Genomic DNA, 26,993 nt, shown 5'->3' on the forward strand with positions numbered 1-26,993 from the left:
GTGTGGAGCACTGGGTGTGAACAAACAATGAATCATGGAACACTACATCAAAAACAAATGATGTAATATATGGTGATTAACATAACAATAAAAATTAAAAGAAAAAGAACAGTAAGAAAAATTCTCATTCCTTTTACTTCATTCGTCCCCCTTTTTCAGACATACCTGAGAAAGCCTTTATCAGTGGCCACCATCTTACTGTTTCCTTTTTCATTGCACTCAGCCCTCGAACCAGAGAAGGAAGTTGCATGTATTTCCCCTGGATTTTGCAAGACATGAGGTCATGCATGTTGCCCATAACAAAAAAATGTTTTAGTGTGAAACCACAAAGCTCACTGTGACCTCAGCCCCGCTGCCTCTGGGAAGAAGAGAGGCAGGGACCTACATAGGTTCATCACTAACCTGAGATTAAATGGTGTTCTATTCCTATTTGTCAATTTCTCAACGTCAGGCAACAGTTCCTTCTCTGTTAACAAACTTAAGGGCAAGGTGGGAGAAAATGCTTTCTTAACTGTGCCCATTATGTAGTCTTCCCTAAATATACAATACTATAGTGGAGAGTCCAGGTAAATTGAACTTTGCTTTAAATGTTGTCCATTTGATGTCGGTTTTGAGTTCCTCTCCCAGCCCTGGCGGATTCGTGTGAGGGTCTTGTCTATACAAGGCAGCATGAGGATGCACTTGATCACCAGCACGGTGCAGGGAATGATGAGCGCTATCACGTAGGCTGAAGGAAGGTACCATCTGAGACTCGAAGGACTGAGGAATCTCTTTCCGCCATACACCATGGTGTGGGCTGTGCACAAGATCAAGGTCAGATAACCCAGTTTGGACTATATAAGCAAGAAAAAAATATGTATACATTAACACTACATTTATATTTTAAAGTGAAACACTCTAAGCCAATGAAGATATTTATTACCAACCACAAACCTTTGACATCTGAAATATTTAGAACACTCTGCTAAGTACTGGAGAAAGCATTAACCCTCCTTTGGGATGATAAATATTGCATTAAAAAAAAGATTGTGCTTACAAATGATACGTTGATTTCATCCTTCTAAAAATTTTTTATTCTTGAAGTATAGTCGGCATACAACATTGTATTAGTTTCAGGTGTACGACATCTTGATTCAACAATTCTATACATTTTGTACCGCTCACCACGATTAAGTGTAGGCACCAGCTGTCACCATACAACGTTATTAAAATATTATTGACTATATTCCCTGTGCTGTACCTCAGTTCCCAGGATGGGTGACACAGGTGAAGGGGATTAAGTGGTGGTTTCATTTTAACCTGGCTGGATGGGAAAGTTTGCTAAGAGTACTTTTTTGGGTTAGAATAAATAATATACCTTGGCTTCTTTCCCAGTGGTAAAACTTTTTCCTTGATCAAATTTTCTGGAGGCCAGAGATGAATAAGACACAGCATGTCCTCAAGAAGTACCACATTAGTTTGTGTTACTGACTAGAAGCAGATGCTAGCTAATTTCTATTGCTATAAAGAACAGTTAGCAAACTTTACTTTTGTTTGCTTGTTTTGGCCTAAATTCTAAAGCTCAGTGTTTATTTCTGTCTTAATGCCTTGACTAAAGGTGTTAACATGAGAAAATGTTGACTGCATTTGTTCTCGGGAAGAGACTGCAAAACTTTTGAAATTTGAATAGTTTTATAAAATTCAAATCTAATTTCAGTTACTAATGGTCTTTTCTATTATTATACTGGTTCACAACAAACATGCATCAGAATAATCTGGAAGACTTGTTAAAACACATTGTTGGGCCACATCTCCGGAGTTTCTGATTCATTAGGTCTTGGGGGAGCCTGGGAACTTGTGTCTCTAGTAAGATCCCAGGTGATGCTGAGGTTCTAGGTACCACACTTTGAGTATTACTGGTCCATAAGAATAGTAACTAACTGCCTTTAGTGAGGTGTCCGGTGGTTGATATATGGGAAACAGCAATTTTCCCTCTTATAGACCAGCACTGGGTCTGGTATGATAACAGTCTTCACATAGCTTGCTTTGATGGTTTTAAACTTGAGTTTAATATATATATAATATATAAACATATATATACACACACACACATATATATATATTTAATATATGCCCTTTTGTATCAATATGTCCATATACTAAGGTTGATTTTCAGAGGTAAACATTTTGTCTTTGGGTTTCTCTTCACATTGTGCCTAGCACATCCCTACACACAAAGTTTAATAGTTGTTGGTATTTTTCACTCTCTACTCTTACCTGTGGCTCTAGGAGTAAGCAGTAATCCTGGCAAGTGATGCCCAGCTAAGAAACAAAACTATTATGGTATGACTTTTGGTACCAGAGTTTAGCATTTTCTCACTTGAACTTGGTTCAGTTTCTATTTTTGTGACATTGCTAGGGAAGTGAGGGAGCAAGATGAAAATTTATGCATGGTATGAGAGAAAAATGAAAATATTTGTAAAGCCAGACTTATTTTGCAATATAAAGGAGATTAAATCTTGAAGTCCTTACCTGGACAAATCGGAACTCTCTCCAGTTGACCATGTTGCTAACTGATGGCAAGGAAGTGATTCCCAAGAGTACAAACAGGAAAAACCCAAGGATTCCCAAAGCTATGTACGAATCATTAAGCCAGGCAGTAGAGGTGCTAAATGGATCTTCCGTCTTGGCTGTTGCCTAAGAAAAATTATAAGCAATTTTTAAATATTATATTTTTTTACAAACTGCCCAAACTTGTAAGGGGACTGAAAAATACCTCTGCATGGTATATTTGCTCAAGATAAATTGTATGTATTTCCTAATAATCACTTGAAAATAACTGTCGAGAAAAATACACTTGGAAATGATATTTCTCGGTAGAAAAAGTAATTGGTTCTGCTGGGACTTTATTATAATAGTTGACTCCAAGAGTTGTGTAGAAAGTTTTAATTGACCCTATAAATTCTAAAACAAAGTAAACCTTTACTTAAACCTTCTTTACCATATGGCTTCTTGTTCCCCAAGCAAAACTTGATGTTCTCAAATGATTGTATCAAGATTCTGTTTTTCTGCTTTATATGCTTATTCACACACACAAAGTTTGGGTTCTTTCATGTTTATTTTTGCTGTAATATAGCATCAAATCTGTCACACCACAGATTGAGAAAAATCAGGCCCTTCAAATGGGACTCTTACCTAAGAACTTCCCATGTGTTTTTTAGGGAAATAATGTCGAGAAATCCACAGAAGTACCATCAATGAGTTAATCGTCTCATAAACTTTGAGAAGGCAGTAAGATTGATCAAAACCAATTATATCCAAACTAGAACGGATGGATAGCACTTCCTCTGGGACTGCTTTAAGACTCTCTGAGCTAATTCTCTCTGAATTTTTGACTATGCAGAAAATAGTATTTGACATTTGCTCAGAATTGTTTAGTTTTCTAGTTCTCGAGGGCAGCTCTCTGCAAGTCAAACATTAATGAAGTTATAAGCATCCTTCTATGAATTTGTTTACCTTCCTGTGACACAGGTTTGAACAGCCCCCTTACTTAGAAGATGGTTGGTTTTGACTTCCAAAAGGAAGTAGCATGCATAAAAATAGAAGCTTGAAAGCACATTGGTTTACATTTATTGACTGCACCCCCTCCCCAAGAAATTCAAATAAGTGTTATTAGGTTTCCTGAGCCCCCAGATCTGTCAGTTTGCCAGTATCCCAGTGAGTCCTGGGAATACACATCTGGATGCAAGTGAGCCCAGGAATCTAACTTTCATTCTCAATAGTTGTATGAGGTCTCAACTGAATTCATTTAAAACAAACAAACAAACAAACAAACAAGCAATAAAAAACCAAACCAAACCAAGCAAACAAACAAGCAATAAAAAACCAAACCAAACCAAACAAACAACAACAAAAGAGAAAACAACCAAAACCTGACAGGAGCTCTAGTACTTAAAAAATAAAGATGCTTCGGAGAGTGATTTTCTATAATTGTGAAATGGAATATGATGCAGCAAGATTTCTTTTTGATTTAAGGCATTGGAGAATATAAATGAGTAGAGATTTACCTGGGTAATGGTTCTGTTTTTCAGTGTCCATCGTACATAATAACGAATAGGAATCACAAGTGTGTAGAGGACATGAAGGAAGGCAAATCCCAGTGCTGCTAAGCCAAGCTGCTTTCTGCAAAGCAACCAGTGGTCAAGCCAGTCTGGGAATCGGCGGTATTTTGTACCTCGGTACAGTTGCAGAATTGCAGCAGTAACACCAGGGAGGTAAACCAAGGCAAGCAATGTAAGTGCTGCTATTGGAAAGATACGATTTGGAATGGAAATAGCCAAGCGAAATGTGCCATCTTTCTTGCCATTAACATAAGGGTAGATTATGTCTCTTATAACACAGTAGAAAAAGAAGAAGACACACAGAATAGCAGACAAATAGAAGGGGAACTTCCACATTGGAAATAGTTGCAGGGGGTAGTTTTCAATTTCTTTGGCTGCCATGAGAGATCCTTGATCCAGTGGAATAAGTCCAAGAGTACGAACAATATCCATCACTCTTTGCTTGGCTTTGCTATCATTTCCGCAGACAAACACCTGGGTTGAGAATAATCAGTTAATAAACAATTAAATAATACTTATTCTTTCTTTAATCATTACTTTGAAAATCTATGTAAGCACCGTGCAGAACAAGGACATGCTTTTCAAACAAGGATGTAGAAGCAACATGTTTTAAACTTGCACACGTGTGCTGGATGGTTAAGTACCAGGGTTGAAGTTGAAAGTGGTTTTAAGCATATCAGACTGATAAAATAGGACTTGGTTCTCCACAGGGTGAATGGTTTGATTTTTCTTCTGCATTCATGGGTGCTACATCACTTATGGATTACTTTTAATTTCAATGAATAAATGGAACCAGTTTCATACAATGTAATGGGAATGGAAAGGATATCCATCAACAATCTGTGTTATTTTTTAGTACTTACATGAGGCCTCTGGAGCCTGACACCATTGTGTTCCATCAAACTAAAAGCTTAGGGTGTCAACATGGGAAATAACTCACAACAATCGACTACTTGGTTAAACCCAAGAAAATTATCCATGGCACGTATTAGCAATCAGAAATGTTTAGTGGGTATTTTATTTTGGAATTCTATTTTGGCATCTTCGAGGTAAGTGCACATTAAAACATTCACTTTTTTTAAAAGATTTTATTTATTTATTTGAGAGAGAGAGATAGCAAGAGAGAACAAGAGTGGGGAGGAGAGAGAGAAGCAGGCTCCCCACTGAGCAGGGAGCCCGATGTGGGGCTCGATCCCAGGACCCTGGGATCATGACCTGAGCCAAAGGCAGACATCTAACTGACTGAGCCACCCAGGCACCCCAAAACATTCACTTCTTAAAGACTGAGTATAAATTAATCATTTAATCTTACCTGCCGATTTGCATCCAGTGCTCCGGACTGGAGAGCCCAGGCTGAGATGGTGTTAAATGCTTTTACTACGTGGGCTCCTGGCACTAACTGAACAAGGTACTCTGCATTAGATTCTGGATACTGATTGATTTTGAGGTTGTTGCTGATGTCAACCAATATTTTTCCTTTGAGCACCTCAGTTAGTTCCTTGAGAAACTCATAATGCTCTCTGTGGACTGCTATGATTATGATGTCTGATTTCTGGGCTGCTTCTGAATAGCTCAAGACCTCTGCACCGTTGGGCAGCAAACTGGACTTCTGCGGGTTTCTACTTCCGAAAACAATAGAATAATCACACTGGAGCATTTTAAGTGCCAGTGATCTTCCAAAATCTCCAGTTCCAAAAATACATACAGTCTCTTGCTTTTCTGAAGAATTCGTAGTAGAAGGAAATGCATCTGTAGAAGTTTTTTCCATGACTGAAAGATAACAACAGAAATAGCCAACAAAATATGAATGCTCCACAGGGAAAAATTATTGTCGTATATGTTCTCATGTGTCTGATTGAACAAAATCACTGGTCAAAGACTTCTTCTGTTGGATAAAGAGATGCAGTGAAAAACCAGGACACTTATTGGTGGATGCTTTAAACTACGGATATGTGTGCAATGATACTGCCTTTGTCCAACATTTAACAGTTCCAAGTGTTCTCAGAGCAAAATCTAGCAAAGAATGCACTAGTAAGGAAACTGTAGAGCCATTTACTTATGTTTCATGATCCAAAAAGCCTAAGTAAAACATTAGCAAACAGAATCCAGCAGCTTGTTAAGAGAAAATGGGGATTTTGGTCAAATGGGGATTATTCTAGGAATGTAAAAATGAGTTCTGTAAATTCAATATTAGAAAATCTATTAATATAGCTTACCATATTAGAAGATTTAAGGAGAATAATACAGTCATATTTATGTATGCTAAATGGGCATATATTAAAATTTGACATTTATTTTTGACTCAGTAAAAAAAAGGAACAGATAGGTATTTCCTTAACATACAAAGTATCTCTCTCAACCTAAAATCTAGTATTTAACTTAAAAGAAACTTACAAAAAAAATGACTAGAGACACTCCCAATAAAGTGATAAGCCAGACAGATCATAAGCCAGACGAACATATCTGCTTTGATCAATTTAGTTATTATTGTTTGGAAATTCTAGCTCACACAACTAGACCACAGAAAAAAATTTGAGGTATAGAAATTCAAAAGGGGTTGTGGATGATGAAACTGTAGTCTTAGAAAACTTGAGAAAGTCAACTGAAGAAGTACCATACATATAAAATCAATCCAACATCTTATTTAGGAACCCAACTAATATCAATATTCTTCATATATTAAAAAAATTAGTTTGAAGATTTGATAGAAGGGGCCCTACTTAAAGCTGCAACAATATAGGGAAAATACTTAGGAATAAATGTAACAAGATAACAAGAGAGGTACAAGAGCTATATGAAGAAAAATGTAAAATTCCCTTAAGACCCAGAGAAGATTAATGTAAATGGAAAGGTACAGCATGTTCCTGGATGGGCAGGCTCAGCTTTATGCAGATGTCAGTTTTCCCTAATTTAATCTCTAAATTCTGAAAAACAAAGTAAGGAATAGGGGGCTAGTTTTATTAAATATTTAAATATTATAAAGCTAAAATAATGAAATAATATAGCAGTGTCACAGGAATAGAAAATGTTCAGTGAAATAGAGTAAAAAATACAGAAATTGACCTAAGCACATATGATAAAGATGTCATCTCAAGTCAGTGAGAAGAAGATGGATTATTCAGGAGCAAATATTGGGACAACTAAATAGCCAATTGGAAGAAGAAGTTGAATCTATATGTCATACTCCCCTCCAAGGTAAATTTAAAATATATTAAAGATTTAAATTATGTATGTATGTATCTATCTATTTTAAGTAGAACTATAATAAAACTAGAAGGAACCATGGAGAATTCTTTTATAACTTTAGAGGGAAAAGGCCCTTTTCCTATACCACAAATCCCTGAAACCATTAAAGAATAAAGGGATAAATAAAAATACAAAGTATATCTCTCAACCTAAAATCTAGTATCTAACTTAAAAGTAAAAATTATCATATATATTACATAAAACTGTGATTAAATAAAGATAAATAATACTTGCAAAGCAGAAACCACTGTAAGCAAAGTCAGAAGATCATCAACAAACAGCAAAAAATATTTTTAACTCCTACAAATTAAAAAAAAAATTGCCCAATTGAAAATTGGACAAAGGATATAAGTTGACTTTCATCCTAAGGTGATATAACATAGTAAAAAAAAAAAATCTTAATCTTACCCAAAATAAAAGAAATGCAAGTTAAAACTAAACTGAAATACTGTTATAAAGCATGTGAGTTACTTTTTAAAAGCTTCTGAAATGTAAATTAAAAACAAACCAAATAAAAGTTCTCAAAGTTCCTATGGTCCAATAAAATAATTTAGGTTATTCTGAAGAATATTATTTTTCCTTTCAGTAATGAACTTTTCTCAAAAAATTATTTATTTTAAATAACATTTGTTATTTACTGTAAATTTTCAGTTAACCTTTTCCTTTCTTTCTTTTCTTTTCTTGGTCTTTTTTGTTCAGTAACATATGCCCCGTGCTAATAAGAGCGTGGACTATGATGGACTAGGCACTTCTTGACAAAATTTGTTGAGTGATACTAGAAAGATGGAACGTAGGTGTTGGAAGGAGCTGTTTGCTCTGTGTGCCAGGCACAGTGTGGGGCACATAATGAAGAGGAAGTTGAGTGATTAAAGTGTAACCACTGGGAAGAATAAGGGAGCAGGAGAGAAGTCGAGAAGATGTTGTAAAGACAGTACTTCTTTCACCCAAATGGGTTTAAAGTAACCCTCAGTGAATTTGCTGTGGAATTTTAAACCAGATGTAGTCATACTTCAGTTCTTCCATGGTGGATTTCATGCTGATTGTAGAGCATAGGAAGCTTGCCCTTTTTAATGGGATGTCAGAAATTTGCCCTTTCCATTGTAGCCTACAGAAAATACCTATATTCTTACCTGAGTTTATCCAAAAGTGTGTACCTGTGTCACAAGCAGACCATTTAGAGCTTTGTAGGTCATCAGAAGTATGGAAGAAACGGACAGGAAATATAAGACTTCCCTGTACTTCCACAGAAACTCTTGGAATAATTGAATTAATCACCACAACTGAATCATTTTTAAAACTAGCTGGTGACTAATATCCTGAACTGAGTCAGAGAAGGGCGTAATACAGGGCCTCTCATATGGAAACATAGCTGGGCCTTAGGGAAATTTTTTGTAGCATCTGCAAATGCAAACAAGTTTAGCAATTTATATTATATTGGTTAGTTGCTAATCAGTAAACACCTACTTGTTAGAACTCAAACTCTCAAACTGGTGAATAATGCCTTGATTATTGTGAATGTGTTCAAAGAATGTTAGTTGGCTGACTATCTCCACACTTTTTATCCAGTGTTTTTCCCTCATATATTGTTTTTCTCTCTCTTACATTCAGATGAGCATTTGCAAGCAAAATACAGATTTGATAAAGTTACCAGTGTTCTGTAATGAGATGGATGATATCTTTATCGACATATTTTCACTTGGATCATCTTAATCATTGCAAAGAGAGAGTGATTCTGGAGTCTGTTTTGACGATTTGGCCACTGCCTTAATTTATTCTAACCTGTCATAAACTTTTTTTTTTTTAAATGGAGATATTCACTAAACAACACTATTTTTTTGTTGCAACTCTTACTAGCACTATCAGCTTGGGTAAGTTACACAAACTCTTGGTGTCTTAGTTTCATCATCTTTCAAATGAGAGATTGATAGTACCTACTTTTGAGACATTGTGAGGATTAAATGAATTAATGTATTTTTTTTTCTTAGGGAGGGAGGGAAAGAGAGAGAGAGAGAGAGAGAGAGAGAGATGGTGTGGCACGGGGCAGGAGTGGGGAGGAGAGAATCCCAAGCAAGCTCCACATCCAGCATGGAGCCCCATGAGGGGCTCGATCTCACAATCCTGAGATCATGACCTGAGCCAAAATCAAGAGTCAGATGCTTAACCGCCTTAGCCACCCAGGTGCCCCACGAATTAATGTATCTTAAAACAGTTCTTGAGACATAGTAAGTACTCAGTAAATTGGCTGTCATTAATAGATTATTCAAATAATCTAGTAATTTTCTAATTTTCCAATCTATTGATTACCTAATTAACCTTTATATAAATTCCATAAATTAGGGATTAATTATGTTTCTATAACTGATTATTGGAAATATATAAAATTTATCTGAAATAGCATTCAATAATTCTTAAGAAGTTTCTGCTTTTCCCACTTATTTCTTATAAATAAAACCCTATATGAAAATGGCTTTAAAACATATGAGTTTATCAAAACACAGATGTATAAACAGCTCAAGTGTGATTTTCTCTCATTTATAATTCTTACTCATTTTAACATTTCCCTCTTAAAATGCAGCTTGGCAATCCAGTGTAACACACTTGGGCTGTTATAGCAACCATTGAAATTATTTTCACTTTCTTAAACTCTCAGAGACATCACTGGACAAATTGTAGGTACAAAGACAGTAAGGAGATATTAAAATATCACTGATTGACTTAGAAAGAAATATAGTCATTCCATTGGGCAGTTATTTACTCCTTATCAAGTTATGGAAGTTCTAAGGTTGATAATGGTGTTTGCCATATCTTGAGCTCCTCTTCAAATCCTCCTGGTTCTATTTCCAGTTACCAGGTAGTAATGGAGCTCTGCTGAACTTCCACTGCCTAACAGAGGCTCATTTTGGGGACTCGCATCTTCTATCTCTTGATTCTTGTCCTGAGACTTCTCTCATACCTGTACCTGCTTAGCATTCAGACATGTATGACCCATACGGCCACCATAGACCAATGGGGGACAGGACTCCATGAATAAGTGCTTACCCTTTCATCTCCTGGCACTCAGTTGTGACATGTTTTATGAGGCTCCTCAGAAAGCCCCAGTGGAATAGAGCACCATTCCTCTGTAGGGGTGGCCAACTTAATGTTCTTTCCTGCGATCTTTCTCACGATCCTGGTTTATGTCCTGTGCCCCTCACTCTTGCTCTTTGGAATCACTTCCTTGGTAAACTATCTGCATGCAAACCTTTGTCACCGGCTCTGCTTGCAAATCAACCCAGGATAATACAACATTTTGATTATTTTTTTTCCTAGAAAAAGAAAAATGATCAGACCTCAGGTTCCTAACTGGGATGATGAAATAACATGTAAAAAATAAAAAGTTAGAAAAAAAAAGTTAGTAATTCTTTGGAAGAATTTCATTCTGAACTCTTGGAAAAATTCTGATAATAGGAGTTCATAAAAATGAGATGTATGCATAATCTAAACCACAAGGGATATCAAGTTGAGGGTTCGTTTTACAGTAAGTACTATATAAAAAAGGAAGTTACGCCTATTTCAGACTATTTGTAATTCAAAATAGCTCCCATGTGTAAACATGGATTTTGGAAGTAGTAAGATTTCTTAGGCAATGACTTAAAAGTTTCCTAATCCTATTTTACTCTTAGATGTAGGAGGAAGGAATAAAGAAAATAAGAAAGGTGGTACACGGGAAGCAGAGTTATAGGGAAAGGGGTGTTCAGAGAGTTGAAACATAACACGGTGATTTCTTTTTCCTGCTGCTCTTCATAGACTTCAGTTCTGTAACAGGAAACACAGCAAGAATACCCCTGGATCGGAAAATCTCCAGGACCGATTTTGCATCTCCCAGAGAGGCTCCTCCAGAGGAGGGCCAAGATAGGTTAAAGTGATTGCACCGGGTGTTCATATAGATTAAGAGATTGGTAACCAACAGCACAGTTGCAAAGATGGCGAAGATGACTTCGAAGTGCCACAGTAGCAGCTGCTAGAGAAGCATGTGTGCGTGCTCACGTGCTTGAGCGTGTGTGCGTGCGTGCCCGTGTGTGTGTGTGTGTGTGTGTGTGTGTGTGTGTGTGTGTGTGTGGCATAAGAGGGGGCATCAGGTGTGGGTCATGTAGATCCCACCCTCTTGGTGTGCAGATCCCACCCCAGGCCTGGGGAACCTGAGGCGGCAGTCTTCTGGGATATTCCAATGAAGCCTCCCGTGAGGATGTTAGCGGTGGTTTGGCTTTTGGGGTTTACTTCTGTCACCTCCCAGAGGTCAGAAATTAGAGAAGTCCCGGCCACTCCCAGCTTAAGAGATTTCTAACATATTAAAAACATGGAAATGTCCAAACAAGATAAGAAAAATTGCGTATTTTAAACGTTTGTACTTAACAAGTCAGTGCTACTAACAAAAGACTCATTTTATTTGAAATAATTATAGATTCACAGGAAGTCGTAAAGATAGTACAAGAGATTCCTGTGCATCCTTCATTTGCTCTAATGGTTACATTGTACACAGCTATAGAGCGATGTCAAAACTGGGAAATTGACATTGGTGTAATGTGTGCAGATAGTTGTATGTCATTTTATCCCAGGTAGGTTCGTGGATCCACTGGGGCAATCAGGATACAGAACTATTCTGGCACCACCCCTTGATTGTCATATTTACCCCCCTCTCTGCTCTCCTAACCCCTGCAAACTATCTCTAAATCTATAATTTTGTCATTTGGGGAATATTTTATAAATGAAATCACACAAAATGTGACCTTTAAACAAAAATGGCTTTTTTTCACTTCACATAATGTCCTTGAGAGCCATCCAAGTTGGTACGCATATCAGTTGGTTCCTTTTTATTGTCGAATAGTGGTCCACTGTATGGATTTCTTCATTTGCTTATATGTTATCTATATGCCTTGTTTGGTGAAGAGTCATCGTGTCTTATGCCATTTTCTAGTTGGATTTTTGTTTTTTCACTGTTGAATTTTTATATATTCTAGATATGAGTTCTTTGTCAGATACATGGTCTTCATATATTTCCTCCAGCTCTGTAGCTTGTATTTTCATCATCCTAACGTGGTTATTGACAGAGCATAAGTGTTTAATTTTGGTTAAATTTAATATATTGCTTTTTTCTTTTATGGATTGTGCTTTTCATTTCATATCTAGGAATTCTTCACCTAGCCTTTGGTCCTGAATATTTTCTTCTCAAAGCTTGATAGTTTTATATTTTACATTTAAATCCATTATCCATTTTGAGTTAATTTTTGTATAAAGTCTGAGGTTTAAGCCAAGTTCATTTTTTTTTGCCTGTGAATATATCTAATTACTTCCCTATCAGTTGTTTAAAAGACCATCCTTCTTTCATTGAATTGCTTTTGTACCTTTGTCAAAAATCAGTTGCTTGCACATGTGTGGCTCTATTTCTGGGCTCTCTATTCTGTTCCATTGATCAGTGTATCTACCTTCTGCCAATTCTACCCAGTTTTGATGACTTAAAATTAGGTAGACTGATTCTTCCCACTTTAGTATTTTTTTTAATTTTCAGAATTATTTTAGATATTCTAGTTCCTTTGCCTTTCAATGTAAGTTTTAGGATAATCTTGTCCATAGCTATAAACAATTGTATATTTTAAATGCTTATACTTAACAAATCAATGATTTTTGGCATATTCCAAAAATAACAAGCAACCTATTTGGTTTGTTTAGGAGATAATCACAGTCTGTATTACGATACTAATTCATGTTAAAGCATAATAGCAGTGTACATTTATCTGATAAAGAGATACAAATCTAAAGTTGTATAATGGACTTTTCATCCTAAGCAGTATATTTCTGTATATGCATAGCCCTCATTTGGAGAATGCATCAAAATAAAATTTTAAAGTCTCTTGTGCATCAGCAACCAGAGGCAAATTGACCTTTCTCCCCTCTCTTTGCCCTGGAAAAGATCCTATTCTTCATTGCTCTTAGTAAGAAGAACAGGAATCAACAACCCAACTATGCCACTTCTAAAAGGTGGGCACTTTCTTGTCTTTCTTTTGGAAATAGGCCATTTGTTTCCCCTAAGGTTTTCACAGATTGAAGAGGAAAATATGTAAATACTTACGAATATAAGACCATTTGTAAAAATGGGAAGAGGAAAGAAAATCTTCCCCTCTCTCTCAGGTGCAGATAGACCTGAGAGGAAAAATTAACCTTCATGAACCCTCTTTTATCTTTTATTTTGAGAAATTTATAGAAAATACAAATTAAGGTAAATTCTTTTATATAAAAGTTCAATCTTAGTTATACACAGTATTATTTGTTTTTTAGCTTACCCAATTTTACATATTTATACAAACTAAAAATGCAAAAAAACCTTTCTCTAAAAAGTTTGGAGGTAATCATGGAAAGAACTATAAAGACAAAACTATCATCACAACACAATTTTGGGTAATTGAAATAGTGTTTTGGGAACCATAAAGAACTATAAGTACAAAGAAAGACCCATTTATAGAATTTGGCTTGGATGGGAATGCAGGGAGAAGAGCCATGAGGTGGTACAGACAGACGGACAGATGTCTCCCTGCCACTCTCCAGACTTTTGTATGACGATCAAAGCAACTTCTTAGAACCACTAAGGTTTATAAAATGCAAATACCACCACAAAGGGTTACACTAGAAACCAGTGGTTCTCAACCATGGCGCACATGAGAATCACATAGAGAACTTTTATAAAATATGGATGACCAAACTCTTGGAGAGTCTCCATCAACTGGTCTAGGATAGAGCCTGGGCATTTTTTTCCCCCAAAAAACTCCCTCAGATGATTCTACTGTTGAGCCAAGATTCTGAACCATTGCCTGTTAGCTTTCAGTTAATGGCCTGCTATAGTGGTTCTCTTCCCTGGTCACACATTAAAATCAGCTAGGTAGATATTAAATGCTAGGGCACCCTCTGAGATTCTGAATCAGTTGGCCTGAGGTAGAGCCCAGGCATCTGTATTTTAAAAAACAGAGAAAACAAACATACAAACTAACAACAAAAACCCCATCCCAAACAAGCAATCAATTCTAAGGAGCACCCAGGACTGAGAACCACTACAAATGAAAAAAATAAGCCTATCTTTTTTGGAGATGGATGGTGGGGAAGGAAAATGCAGAAAGCAGGGTGTTGATGAGGTTGTGAGGAGTTGCAGGAACATTTCACCTGCTTTACAACAACTTTTTCCACGGAATAGTCATTGGCTGAGTCTGAGAGGCGAGAATTCCTATTTTTATGAAAACCAGAGGTAAGAATGAGTGTGCAGGCCCCACAAAGAAGAGAATCAAGGGAGCCAGACTCAGGGCTTGGTATCAGAGTCAGGTAGGCTTTGCTCTGTAACCGTCTCAAGGAAACCTTGACAAGTTGTTCTTCATGAGCCACAAAGTCTGTTGGATCAAATCCCCCCACCAATCTCCTAGGGTATTCCTGAATACTAACTCTCACATAGGGCCACAGTCTTCCTTTATCATTTGGATGAAATCATTATTAAAGATATTCCCCACTTAAGAATTCAGCTTTGAACTCTGAAACGATTGTTCGTCCAAGATGTTGAATTCTTCCGCAGGTAGTATCCCCACTGGACACATACACTTCTACTGGGGTTGTAGCACACACAATCCAGTGATCTGGCTTGGCCCTTTCTGGGGAGTTAGATTACAAATAACACTTTTAAACTCTATAAGATGTGACACAATTTTTCATTTTAATTTGAGGCCTGTAAACAGGGATTTTTTTTTTTTTTTAGTCTTTCCTTCTGTTTTATTATTCCTTCTGAATTTCAACCTGAAAGCCCTACATGACTTGACAACATATTTGTAATGAGCTGAATGAAGCCCATCCATCAAATATTTCCTTTCATCACAAGGCATAGGGGCAGGAGGGAGTTCTGCAATGGTGCCAGTCTTTTTGTGATTAGAATATTTGTTTTAATATATCCCAGGGACAAATGGAAAGCAAAAATATTTTTAAAAATTTAAAACCTTCCACTAACACATGAACCCATCCAATTTATTCGCTGAGCTATTTCTGTATTTAGTGAGATCAAGGTTCTTCAGGGAGAGCAAGCATATTCACATTTAAGCCCATATCCTTTTCTGACAGGTATATATTATTGCAGCAAAATCAGAAGACCTTGGCTTAAAAAGACCTCTGATTGCAGCTTATGAAAAATGTAACATGTCTATAATCAATGGATTTTTCTACTAATTGTTTTCTTTTTTGACATTCAGTCTTCAGTGTCTATATGTTATTTGAAAATATAATAGTGTATTTCTTATTTTAGCCTCTGTATTAGAAGTACCTCTGTTAGTAATAGTCACAGACTAACATAATCTAGCATCTAAATAACTAACCCACTGCAGGTTGGTTGCTGAAAAACTGATAAATTATTTCAGTTGTTTTGTAAGAAAATGTTATTTCTCTTATAGCAACCAAGTTTACTGATGATTTGTTTTTATGCGAGGCAATAGAATAATACAAAAGGAAACAGTAGTCTTAACTTGTACGGTTTGATCAAGTCACAAGAGCATAACTAAATCTAACATTCACATTTATGTTCTATAGGGATATATACTTCCTCAGGAATTGCTAATAACTAGAACTAGCTTTGGCCTGTGCTGTAACTACAATGATTCTGTTAGTAACATTTCACTGCCACCCAATGAATTACCAAGACAGCAAGGAGATGCAGATTTCTGTTATCTATTTTAATTGTATTTTAAGAGAAAAATTATTTATTTTTAATTTAAGTTCTTCGTGAAATTCTAGTTCATTCAAAAATCTTATTAATACAAGTTTTCTCATTTAGATCTCAGCTGCATCTGTTGAGATAAATGAGGATTGTATTATGATTCCCTGGCCAAGAATTTTATCATGTAGGTTCATTATCCACTGACAAGACTAGTTAGTTCATTTGATTAAAGCCTGGGGCTCATGACAACAAGGTCAGGAATTCAGTCTCGTCTGAGTTAATTTGCTTTGACCTCTATTTACCTTCTAAATGCTGAACAACTTCGTAGGAATCTATAGTTCACCAAAGATTCAGCATCAGGACAGAACCTAGACTGCCACCATCAAAAAAACAACTCTATCTCACTGATTAGGTGGCATTTGGCTTGTACACACTACACAAGCATTTGCTTATTGGATAATTTGGTGATTGCAACAACCCACTTAATACTTAGTGTCAGTTAGTGAGTTTTGCTTTTTTTAGGATTACTGTGGCCAGAGATATTTAGCAAGAGATATGATCATTTCCATTTTTTTGTATTGAAGATTTTATTGATTTATTTGAGAAAGTAAGAGAGAGAGCACTCGAGAGAGACCATGAGCAGGGGGGAGGGGCAGAGGGAGAAGGAGATGCAGACTCCCCACTGAGCAGGGAGCCCTACTTGGGGCTCGATCCCAGGACCTGGAGATGGTGACCTGAGCCTAAGGCAGACCTAACCAACTGAGCCACCCAGGTGCCCCTGATCATTTCAGTTTTGAATGAAATTTGTTTCAGTAAATTTCCTATGAATAGTCATTTATCTTCATATTGAGGCCACTGAGAATTATATGAATATTGATAATTGCCAAAGTAGTTTAGGGGTAGAGGAGTTTTGCTGTGGATCTGATCCCACTCTGAAGTCCCTGCTGATGAAACTCCATTCTGCTTCATATTATCTATCTTCTTACCGTTTTTTAGAAATCTTCTGGGGTGGGGCACCTGGGTGGCTCAGTTGGTTGAGTGTCCAACTCTTGGTTTCTGCTTGGGTCATGACCTCAGGGTCATGAGATCAAGACTTCGCTTCCCCCCCACACCCCCCTTGGGCTCTGTGCTCAGCGTGGAGTCTGCTTGAGATTCTCTTCCTCTTCGTCTGCCCCTCCCCTGGCTTTTGAGTGCATGTGTTTTCTCTCTCTCAATCTCAAATAAATAAATAAATCTAAAAAAAAAAAAAAAAAAGAAATCTCCTGGGACTGATGTACACATTCTTAGGAATATAGTCTCCTTCATCTTTGGGGTATCATTTTCTTCTATTTCTAAGCTGGCTGTGAGAGGCAAGGACTCCCCAGTGGCCATAATGCCTCTAATGTTTGCCAGGACTGATCAGCTTGAGCTTCAGGGCAGGATCTGGCCTTGCAGGCTCTCCTTGTCTTACCCCAGGGGACAAAGTGCCCTTAAAACTCCCTCCCCCTTCCTTGTGTTATACTCTGATATACAAGCATGAGAGCTGTGCTAGTTTAAAGTATTTTTTAATGAGACAGCTCCTTCTTTTAAATTCCTTGGTTTTTAATCTCAGCTCTTTTCAGTGGTATGGCTAGAGACTGGCTTGCCAGGTGAGGGCTTGAACTCAGCCATGGGTGGGAGTTTGCACACCACGGAAATCAGCAAATGCTACAATGCGACTTTTTTTTTTTTTCTTTCCTTAGAGAGCCATTTACCAGCACTCCACTGGCTCTTTCCCTCCCTCTCATCCCCTCTCTCCAAGAATGGCACGTGACCAGGGAAATGGGAAAATAATTTGGCTGATAGGATAATACATTTTTCCAGTCCTGTCTGCACCTTAGGCCTAAATCTCTTTCCTTAGGGGCCTCCCTTCGCAGAAGGCTCCTAGGCTTTAATGAAAACAGGGTCCCTGTGGACTCCCTCTTACCCCAGCAAAGGGCCTACACCCTCTCCACCCCATACATGGAATGCACACAATGCTGGCTGTAAATCTGATCCTTCTAGACTCCTGCTTCCCTCAGGGAGATAGAGACAGGGGCCTCTTTGTGTACTACCATCCCCAAACACATACCTTCCCATTTTCCAGATATGCCTCAAGAATGCACAACTGGAGATTTCTTCGTTCTTTTTAAAAATACTTACAACAATTCGCACTATTTATTTTATATGTACTGTACAGTACACAGCAAGTTCATGCTTCTCCTCAATGGCAAGTAGTCGAAATCTGGACACTTTGACTTAAGTAGTACAGTACACGGGGCATCTGGGCTCGTAACCGCTACAGCAGCCATAAGGGTTTGCATATTCCAAAAATCAAAATCAGTTTGATCAATGTCTTGGTAGGGTTTCATGTTTTCAGTAAACTTTTTGAACAGACTCTCTGTGCCAGGTGCTGTGCTATGCTCCAGTCTTGGGGACGATGTAGACACAGAATCAAACTGCTATAATGCGATGTGTAAGGACCCATGCACAGGAAGGTGCACTGTGAACCCCATGTTAAAGAATGGGCAATAATTTACCTGGGAAACAGGACAAGAAAGTATACTAAAGTCTGTGCAAAATGGCTTCAGCCACTGTTTAACTTCAACAGCTCAAAGCTGTTTCCACACTCTTCAAAAGGAGCAGGTCTAGATGAAACACGCATAATCAGTGTGGACCGTTAATTGTCCCCCTCATATTCCCAGCATTGGTGCCATTGTCAATGAAGACCTGATTGGAGCCCCTTGCTATTTTTTTCCCTTCTGTATATGGAGCTGAGGCAAAAGAGACTACCTAGTTTGTGTTCTAATAACCTTCTGTGAGGCGTGATATATAGTCATATTGCTACCTCTTAGGTTTCTTTGTTTTTCAAAATTATAGTTCCTAACTTTTCAAAATTACCCTTCACAGACATTTTTTTTCTTTTAAGATGAAAAGTGGACTTTACTTCAGCCTGACATTAGGATTGCTCATATAGTCTACATTTAAAAGAAATGTATTTCTTTCAAAATAAGTTTTTCAGAAATCTGTGACTGTCAAAGTACAATGTGGTAAGAACTCTCACACATGGTGTAATAAACTCTTCTGGGACATTGTGGAGAAGGATTTGGATCAGGATGTCAATGTCCTGCCTAGTTAGAGTGGAAATACTTCTTGTAGAATAGTACATTTTTTTTTTAGTGATATATTTCTGAAAGATGGTCTTCAAACAGTACAAGCATTCTTTGTTCTCTTTTCCTTAATGATTTTGGAAGAACAAATTGTTTATGTATATAGGCCAAGTATGTTTTCTTATCATGCATTGTTTTAAGCACTAATTATCCTTTAGTTACTTGGCTTTATTCCTTCCAGGACTGATTTCTTGTCAACAAAAAAACAAGTGTTAATTCAGATCATTTTGGAAATGTCCTAAAAGTCATTCAAAATATCTTGAGTAGGTTTAACACATCATACAGAACTGTTCAGAAAGTCTTTATCATTAACTAATGACTCATTTTCTTTGGATTTACAAAGAACAGAGTCAAATAGGTGACTTCAGAGCTCTTATATTTGTAAAGTCTTATTTCTGTTATTTCTGGAGGAACTATAACTTCAAAAAAACCCTCCTACCCAGAAAACTACATATTCATAGCCTGTGTAGAATCTTACAGTAAGAATTATAGGTAGATGTGGGTGCAGGCATTTAGCAAATGACCTCCTTCTTGGAGGACAACCCAGAGGAAATGAGCTACAAGGTACCCTAGCAAGTCTTCAAGTTTGAAGGGTGATTATGTACATATATTTGACCATAGCTTATTAGCTTTCTTAAGATTTTAAAAGGAAATGATTTTTAAACAGCAGTTGACAAAAGATCCAACTGACTTATAAAGAGAAGCAGATGGTGAGGATCATGAAACATTGGATTGTATTTCTGTGGGAGACTGCAGAATCAGCTACTTGGGAGACTTTAAAAGAAGAATTTATGTCCTTTTAGTAATGGCATTAACAATGGTAGAGTGACTAGGGGTGGTCTTTCAGGAGACAGGGAAGAGCAGAGTGACCAGGGTTGCTTCCATGTTGAAATTTTATGACATATGAATCTATTCTTCTTAAAACTGTTCAGAACAAGGCTCAAGGCCCCGGATTTTCAATTTATTAACAGGCTTATACAAATTTATTTGGTTACGTCTCACAACAGTTAGCAAGCTTAAGCAAGGAGGAAATCTGGAAATTATTCTCAAGTTAGGGGTCACATCTTGTACACATTGGTTTCTGAACCTGAAGTTTCTATGTGAACTTCAGCAGGACCATAAATGTTGCCGATGGAGAAAGTGCTATGACCCAATTTCTCTGTACACATGTACCATTTACTTTACAACCTCAAAGCCTGATAAATAGGGGAAAGTTCCATCCTGTTTTCTGGGTTGGCAATGTTTGCCATGCAGGTAGGATACACGCAGGTGGAATTTCATCCGGTGCTAAATCAGAGCATTCTGAAAAACTCGGGGCCTTGCAAAAGGCCATATCTCAAAGAAGTTACTGCTTCAAATAAATGTGCCATTTTATAAAAATTACACCTACTGTATCAGAAAAAATGTTCTTTCATGTGAGTGACATTTATATGACTGCCATTTATAGGGAATAGGACATTCTCACATAGCACGGCTGAAGAATGGTTTTGAAAGCTGAGAATATTCTCTGAATGATAAATGTGGTAGAAGTCTAAGATACTTGTGTGGGAAGAGATGCTCCACAACTGGGTAGTATCCCTATAAAAATGAAACTTGCATTATTATGAAGAAAGCAATTACTTGGTTATGCTTATTGCATTAATGAGATTTTCAATAGATTTCAAACCAGCAAGCGTATTTGGTCATGGATTTTCACCTTGTCAGAGTTAGAGTGTTGGACCTTGTGGATCATCTGGTCCAGTAGCCTTTTATTTTACATATGTGGAAACGGAGGGTGAGGTGGTGAGCTGCTAGTTAGAACTAGGAGTAGAATTCTCCAACTTCCTCGCCAATTCACCTTCATTACACGGGTCATCTTTTTAAAAAGTTCCTACATTACCATCAGGAGGGAAAAAAAAAAAATTTCTAGCTGCCTCTGGACAAACAGGGAAACCAGACTATGTTTATTCTTCACAATAAATTACATTTCAAACAATATTTCTCTGGAAAAGCAATCGCGAAATTACACAAGGGAATTTAAATCAAGGTCAAGGACCGAAGGGGTTGCAGGTCTCAGGACAAATTTCATCTCTTGGTGAAGGTCTGAGACTGAGGAGATTGCCAAAACCACATTCTTCCAGGCTCCCTTCACGGTGAGCCTCACAAGATTGCTCTCGTCGAGAATTAAGGGACAGAGAGGAATACAAACCCTAAGTCTTCCACCTTCGGGTTTCTCTGCACCCTCGAGAAGACAGGAGCGATAAAACTCCAGGAAGCTAGATGCTTGTTGAATTGCTTAACTGATCGCGCGACACCCTTGGATGGCCTTTCCTGGAGAGGGGCGCGGGGGCGCGGCGGGGAGTTTGCCTGCACCTCTTTGCTGGTGCGAGCTGGCGGGGGAGTGAGGTCCTGGAAGCGGGGGCTCAAGCTGGGCTGAAGCGGATAAGGCAGCGGGGCAGCGTGGCGAAAGGTACGAGGCAATAGCCGGCGACGGGACCCACCTGCTGGGAAGTGCTTGGGAGGCGAGGCGGCCACGGTCAGCTGCAGCTCGGCTCAGGGCTGCGGGTGGCGCCTCTCGCGGGTATAAGAGGCCGGAGAGAGCGGAGGGGAGGGCCCGCTAGATTTCGCAAGATAAGCAGTGAAGAAAGCGTTTTCCGGAAGAGTTCAAACTGGGAATCCCGGGCAACTGGAAGAACCAAAACTTCCGGTGCTCTACCGCGGCGGTTGCTGCAGATGTTGTTGAATGGTATCAGCCTGCGGGAGTTTTCAAGGGTTTTTCCCCAGAGTCCTTGGAATCTGTGCATTCCAGGCAGATGGAATTTTAGAGAGGCTGGGGAGGATCCCTCTCCTGAAGGAGTCAGACAGCTCTGAGTGGCTGAGAAGACACTACCTGGTCTAGGCTTCGAGGCATTTCTCCGGTTGCCATTTTGTCTCAGTTCAGCCTAAGAGGTTGACATCTTTCCCCCTCTGTCTGGAAGCCTGGGGTTCTCCTGGGCCCCATAACGGGTGATCTTGAATTTGGAGGTTTTAATTTAGGTAGATTAAATCAAAAGAAGCCAAACGAAAGGGAGGGATAATGACGCGGATACCTTATTGTTGATATATATCTATATAATATTGAATAATAGTATATATAATTATGCAATTGGATTGATACGTCTTTCTGTATAGGAGAAGCTCAAAAGCTATAGCTATAAGGGGTTTAGAGATTTAATTCATCCTGATAACCTATGGGGCAAAGCACCTCTGCCCTCTCAAACTCTGCAGTGTAGAACCTGGAGTCCTCCCCGTCTGGCTCTTGCCCAGCCATCAGGTCTTAAGTTCCATGGCATACGTGCCAAGACCCAGATGTTCAGCCACATGGAGGACTGTTCCCAGCACTTCTGAGCCAACCCTTCCTTTGCCTGAATTGCAGCTCTCCCCAGAGTATCTTGTGGTGTTAGCTCAGACCTCCCATCTTCCAAGAAGACTTCTCTGAGCCTCTCCTTGCAATTAAACTTTCCTTTCTCCGTACAGTGTAGTTGATACTTCCAATACAGCAGTTAGGACGGCTTGCCTCTTGAGAAAGTTATTGTGTCCATATGTCCTCTCCTGGACAGCAAGCTCGGGGGCTGACACCCTATCCTTTTCAGCCTGGGATTCTCCACCACACCTAGCACAGTGCTTTGCTTATAATAGGTACTCAGTATTTATAGCACTCATTAATAAACCTACTGTCAATTATATTTTGTAAAATGTTCATCTGATAGTATTCTTTGGACAAGGAAGAACTTAAAAAGGTATTCATTGATGTTATAGCATCAATTTTTCCAGCTTGAAGACTGACAAGGTGGGAGAAAGGGGTGCAACTAGGAAAGAAGGCCTCCTGGTGTGTGCCTTAGAGGACTCATGGTTGAGCAACAGTATTTGGGTGACTTGCTCCTGGGCTAGCATCTGGCTTTAAGCCTTGTGGGCACAGAAACTTGATTCTTAGCACACTGAACTTGACACTTACAACCAGAATGCTGATCTGTTAGTTGTCAGTGGAATATAAAGGAAATAATTACTGTGAAAATACAGTTGCTGAGGGCACCGAACGTTCTAGCCATCACATTCTTTCCCTGGAGACACATCCTGAGGAAGCCATTTGATGCAGAAGTCTGCTCTATAAATGGGGGAGTGAGTTATCAGATCCCAAGGTCGCTGGCATCTAGCCATCCACCACTGACACCATGGTGACATATCTGCCATCAGGAGCATGTAGCTGGGTCTGTGGACCAGGTCACTCTGGTTTCTGAGTGGTGTTTGGATCCATAATGAGTTGACATATGGCCAATCATATTCCCAAATGCAGCCTCCAACTAATAACAGAATCATTCCTTTTATACTTATTTTCAGGTGGGCAAAAAATTTTAAAAACCCAATTTTTATGAGAAGCAGATATATTTCAGTTATGTAAGCTCTTTTCTTTGCCAAAGGCAACCAGAGTCCCAGAAAGGGAAGATGAAATTACTAGAATATGAAGGATAGAAGAAATTGTCTTTATTAGTACTAAACTTAAGAGGTGCTTGACTTATTTATCTTGAGGTTTAAAGATTGGATTTTTCCTTTGGTCCTAGGAGGGACACAAAATTCATAACTCTCCTAGTCTTTCCTTAAACCCTTATTGTCAGGAAAATTAAACTTTCAAAGATGCCAGCAACCTGAAGACCCAAGGCTTTGCTGTTGGCAGAATTCTTCCTTTTCCTGAAAGCTTATCATCAGAACTCCAGGTAAGCTTTCCCAGATGTTTCGCACACCCAAACCATTCCTGTTTAGAAATGTCCACGTTTACTCTGCCCTGAGTCTCTTCTCCCATGTCCTCCCTTGCCAGCCTGCTCTCTCCATTTCTCTATGTGGCAGAACTTGGGAAAACTGATGAAGTAGGCCTAGTGCCAGTATTAAATGATTGAATGAAAGTATGCCTTTAACCTTGTATCTCCTTTTCTTTGTCATTTTTCTCCTCTTAAGGGGCTGTTTTCTGTGCCGGTCTCGACCACTCCTCCCTCTTCCCCAAGGCCTTTCCTTACAGTGCATCACACATTATCAAGGGGGCTGGCTCTAGAGGTGACTAACTTGATAGTCTATAGTTAGCATGTATTTGGGAAACTCTAGTTGACTTAAACATTTGCCCTCTAGGTGTTTTTGAAAAACAAAACAAAACTGAGGGATTTCTGGAGATGTCTGGCTTATCCAAAGAAATAAATCTCTAACGGAGAGGGGGATGGATTTCAGGCACTCTGGGAGATATTTTTGAATATGGGTATAATGAGTATTTTGTCTTTTGCTTACCTAGCATCCAAGGTCAGGACTATGGTGAGATGAGTGGGGAGCCTAGGGCACAACATTTGAGGAGGGGCTCACTCTCAAAATAGACCCCCATGAACCAGGAAGTGAGGCCTCTTGGTGATCCAATGACTTCCTCTTGTCCTACCCTTGCAGAATCCATTTCTCTTTATGCTAATCATGTCTTTATTTTCCTTTGAAACACACCCTTGCACAATCTCAGTCCCTGTGGTTCAGGTGGAAGTGACAGCACTGGGAGGGGGGTTGGGTGGTGTCAGTTTCAGAAATAGACATATGACCTAGACCTGGCCAATCAAAGCACACAGCCTTGTCCACAGTGATTGGTTCAGTGATGACATGTGACCTAGGCCTGGCTAATAGGTATCTTTCCTGGAACAACTCAGAAGGAAGCATGTTCTTTTTTTTTTTTTTTTTTTTGGTATATGTGCTGCCAAAGCCAGCACTGGAAGCATGTTCTTTACAGAAGGTTGTGGAGCTGCTTGAAGGTAAACCTAGGGCATTGTGAGGAGAGAGTGAGCCTGAGAAAGAAGCCAGTCAAGACAAAGGAGGGTGAAGAAGTGAGAAGGAACAGATTTCTGAAGTTGTTGGAACTCTACACCTGAAGAGGGTTCTCCACCCTGGGCTTTTGAGTTCCACGTGTGGGTAATTGTGTGTTATCTATACCGTCCTGCCTAACGAAGTGGGACTGGGTGGGATGAGAAGGGCATCTGCTCAGTCTCGCTTCTCCAGTCAGACTGCCTCCTAAGGTGGCTTCATCACTCTGTGCAGCCAGAATGAGGGTAATATTTGTTTGGGGGAAAAACTATTTTTTTTTTTTTTGTAGCAGATTTGAGACATGAGTGAATAATCTCTGGCTGAGGTTTCTCAGCTACTTTTTGGTAGATTTGGAAATTTAATTTCTTATTCCAACCAACTTCTTTTTCTACTTCTTTCCTGCTCTCCTGGGCTAATAGAGCCACCTTCTCTCCCCTCCAAAGCATGAAACTGCAAAGGGCCAAAACCAGGTTCATGACCTGAATTTATTTACTGTACCAATCTGTAGGATTCCTGCCAACAAAGAACAGGAAGCAAAACCCAACAACATTTAGCCACCCACCTGTTACCCAAAAAAGCCCTGATGGGAAAATATGCCAGACACTGACAATATTGGAGACTGGGCTAGGTGATGATGTCAGGAATGACAATAAAGAATTTAAAAATAAAACATGCCCTAAAGACCCTAATTCTGTCACTAGAAATTCAAGAGAAGGTAAAAGTTGAGTGTGTGAGATGTTCTTTAAAAAGTCACTGACTAGAGGCACCTGGGTGGCGCAGTCGCTAAGCGTCTGCCTTCGGCTCAGGTCATGATCCCAGGATCCTGGGATCGAGCCCCGCATCGGGCTCCCTGCTGGGTGGGAAGCCTGCTTCTCCCTCTCCCACTCCCCCTGCTTGTGTTCCTGCTCTTGCTATCTCTGTCAAATAAATAAATAAAATCTTAAAAAAAGTCACCGACTAGAGGTAAAGGGCAGTTACTTCTGGGATTTGGAAATGGGGAAGGAATCCCTGTCCACTTTGTCTGAGTCTCTGACTCTCTGAGTTACAAGATCTGTGGTGCTTTGGCAGATTTCCCCAAGAAAAATCTGGATGTGGCCCAGGCCACACCTGCTGATCTCAGAGGAGGTCACTTGGCCATGATACTATCAAAGAACAAGATCTTCAGGGGCGCCTGGGTGGCTCAGTTGGTTGAGCATCCAACTCTTGATTTCGGCTCAGGTCATGATCTCAGGGTCCTGGGCTTGAGCCCTGCCTTGGGCTCTGTGCTCAGCTCAGAGTTTTCTTGTCCCTCTCCCCCCGCTAGCGCAAACACTCTCTCTCTCTAAATTATATATATATATATATATATATATATATATATATTTTTTTTTTTTTTTTTTAAAGAACAAGATCATCAAAGCCTGAAGAGATGAAGAAATATTGAAGTGGAGTTAATGTTTTGGTAAATGCAATTTTTGATAAATGATACATGTTTTGATAAATTAAAGGAGATATTGTTTTGGTAATTCAAAAACTGAAAATCAGCTGTATCTCAGCCTCCTGGTAAAGAAGCTGATTGTCAAGTTGCTGGGAGAGTCATGTTTCAACAGTGGGTGGTGGCTCCTGTTAGTACTGGAGATATTGGTAAAGGTCAATCCAGTACGGCGAGCTAATCTGTGCCTGATGCCAGTGAGGAAGGTTAGTTGAACTGTTGAATTGTCATATACTGAGGAGGAGAAAAAAAAAAAAAAGAAAGAAAAAGAAAGAAAAGGGTGAGTGTAGCTTAATCCATTGTTCTGTTCAAACAGAATTTGCAATGAAATGAGTGTAAAGCAGCTCGCAGGAGGAAAAGGACAAGAATAATGAAAGTATGAGGCCATTTTTTTCCCCGCATACTTGTGACTGTTTATAAAGATCAGTTACTTGCTAAGAGTTATTTTTCTTCCTTGA

At 38.9% G+C, this 26,993-nt stretch overlaps 1 protein-coding gene and 1 long non-coding RNA gene across 5 annotated transcripts in view; one reads left to right on the top strand and one right to left on the bottom strand.

The window, feature by feature from the left end:
• Nucleotides 1-24,650, bottom strand: STEAP4 (STEAP4 metalloreductase). Of its 3 annotated transcripts, none has more exons than XM_027574974.1 (5): nt 24,516-24,650; nt 5,413-5,870; nt 4,047-4,574; nt 2,512-2,676; nt 1-833 (listed from the first exon to the last, which is right to left on the bottom strand). In XM_027574974.1, exons 1-5 carry the CDS (start codon nt 24,520-24,522, stop codon nt 549-551), a joined length of 1,443 nt encoding a protein of 480 aa, XP_027430775.1. In that variant the 5' UTR covers nt 24,523-24,650; the 3' UTR covers nt 1-548. The 3 variants fall into 3 exon arrangements, with proteins under 3 accessions (XP_027430775.1, XP_027430776.1, XP_027430777.1); XM_027574975.1 differs by lacking the exon at nt 24,516-24,650 and adding an exon at nt 21,707-21,757; XM_027574976.1 differs by lacking the exon at nt 24,516-24,650 and adding an exon at nt 10,386-10,493.
• The window catches only part of LOC113911986, an 11,801-nt gene continuing 6,345 nt past the window's right edge, over nt 21,538-26,993 (top strand). The window contains exons 1-2 of one of the 2 annotated variants that reach the window (XR_003516656.1): nt 21,538-21,675; nt 23,804-23,956. This is a non-coding gene — a long non-coding RNA (uncharacterized LOC113911986). The remainder of the gene's footprint in view (nt 21,676-23,803; nt 23,957-26,993) is intronic. The other variant, XR_003516655.1, reaches the window with a different exon arrangement.

The sequence above is a fragment of the Zalophus californianus genome, chromosome 12 (genome assembly GCF_009762305.2).
Source record: "Zalophus californianus isolate mZalCal1 chromosome 12, mZalCal1.pri.v2, whole genome shotgun sequence".
NCBI lineage: Eukaryota > Metazoa > Chordata > Mammalia > Carnivora > Otariidae > Zalophus > Zalophus californianus.

Coding starts and splice junctions, on each gene's coding strand:
- STEAP4 (XM_027574974.1), bottom strand. Junction 4,575..5,412: donor CACTGGATGCAAATCGGCAG/GTAAGATTAAAT, acceptor TTCTCAACCCAG/GTGTTTGTCTGCGGAAATGA. Junction 834..2,511: donor GAGAGTTCCGATTTGTCCAG/GTAAGGACTTCA, acceptor TTGCTTATATAG/TCCAAACTGGGTTATCTGAC.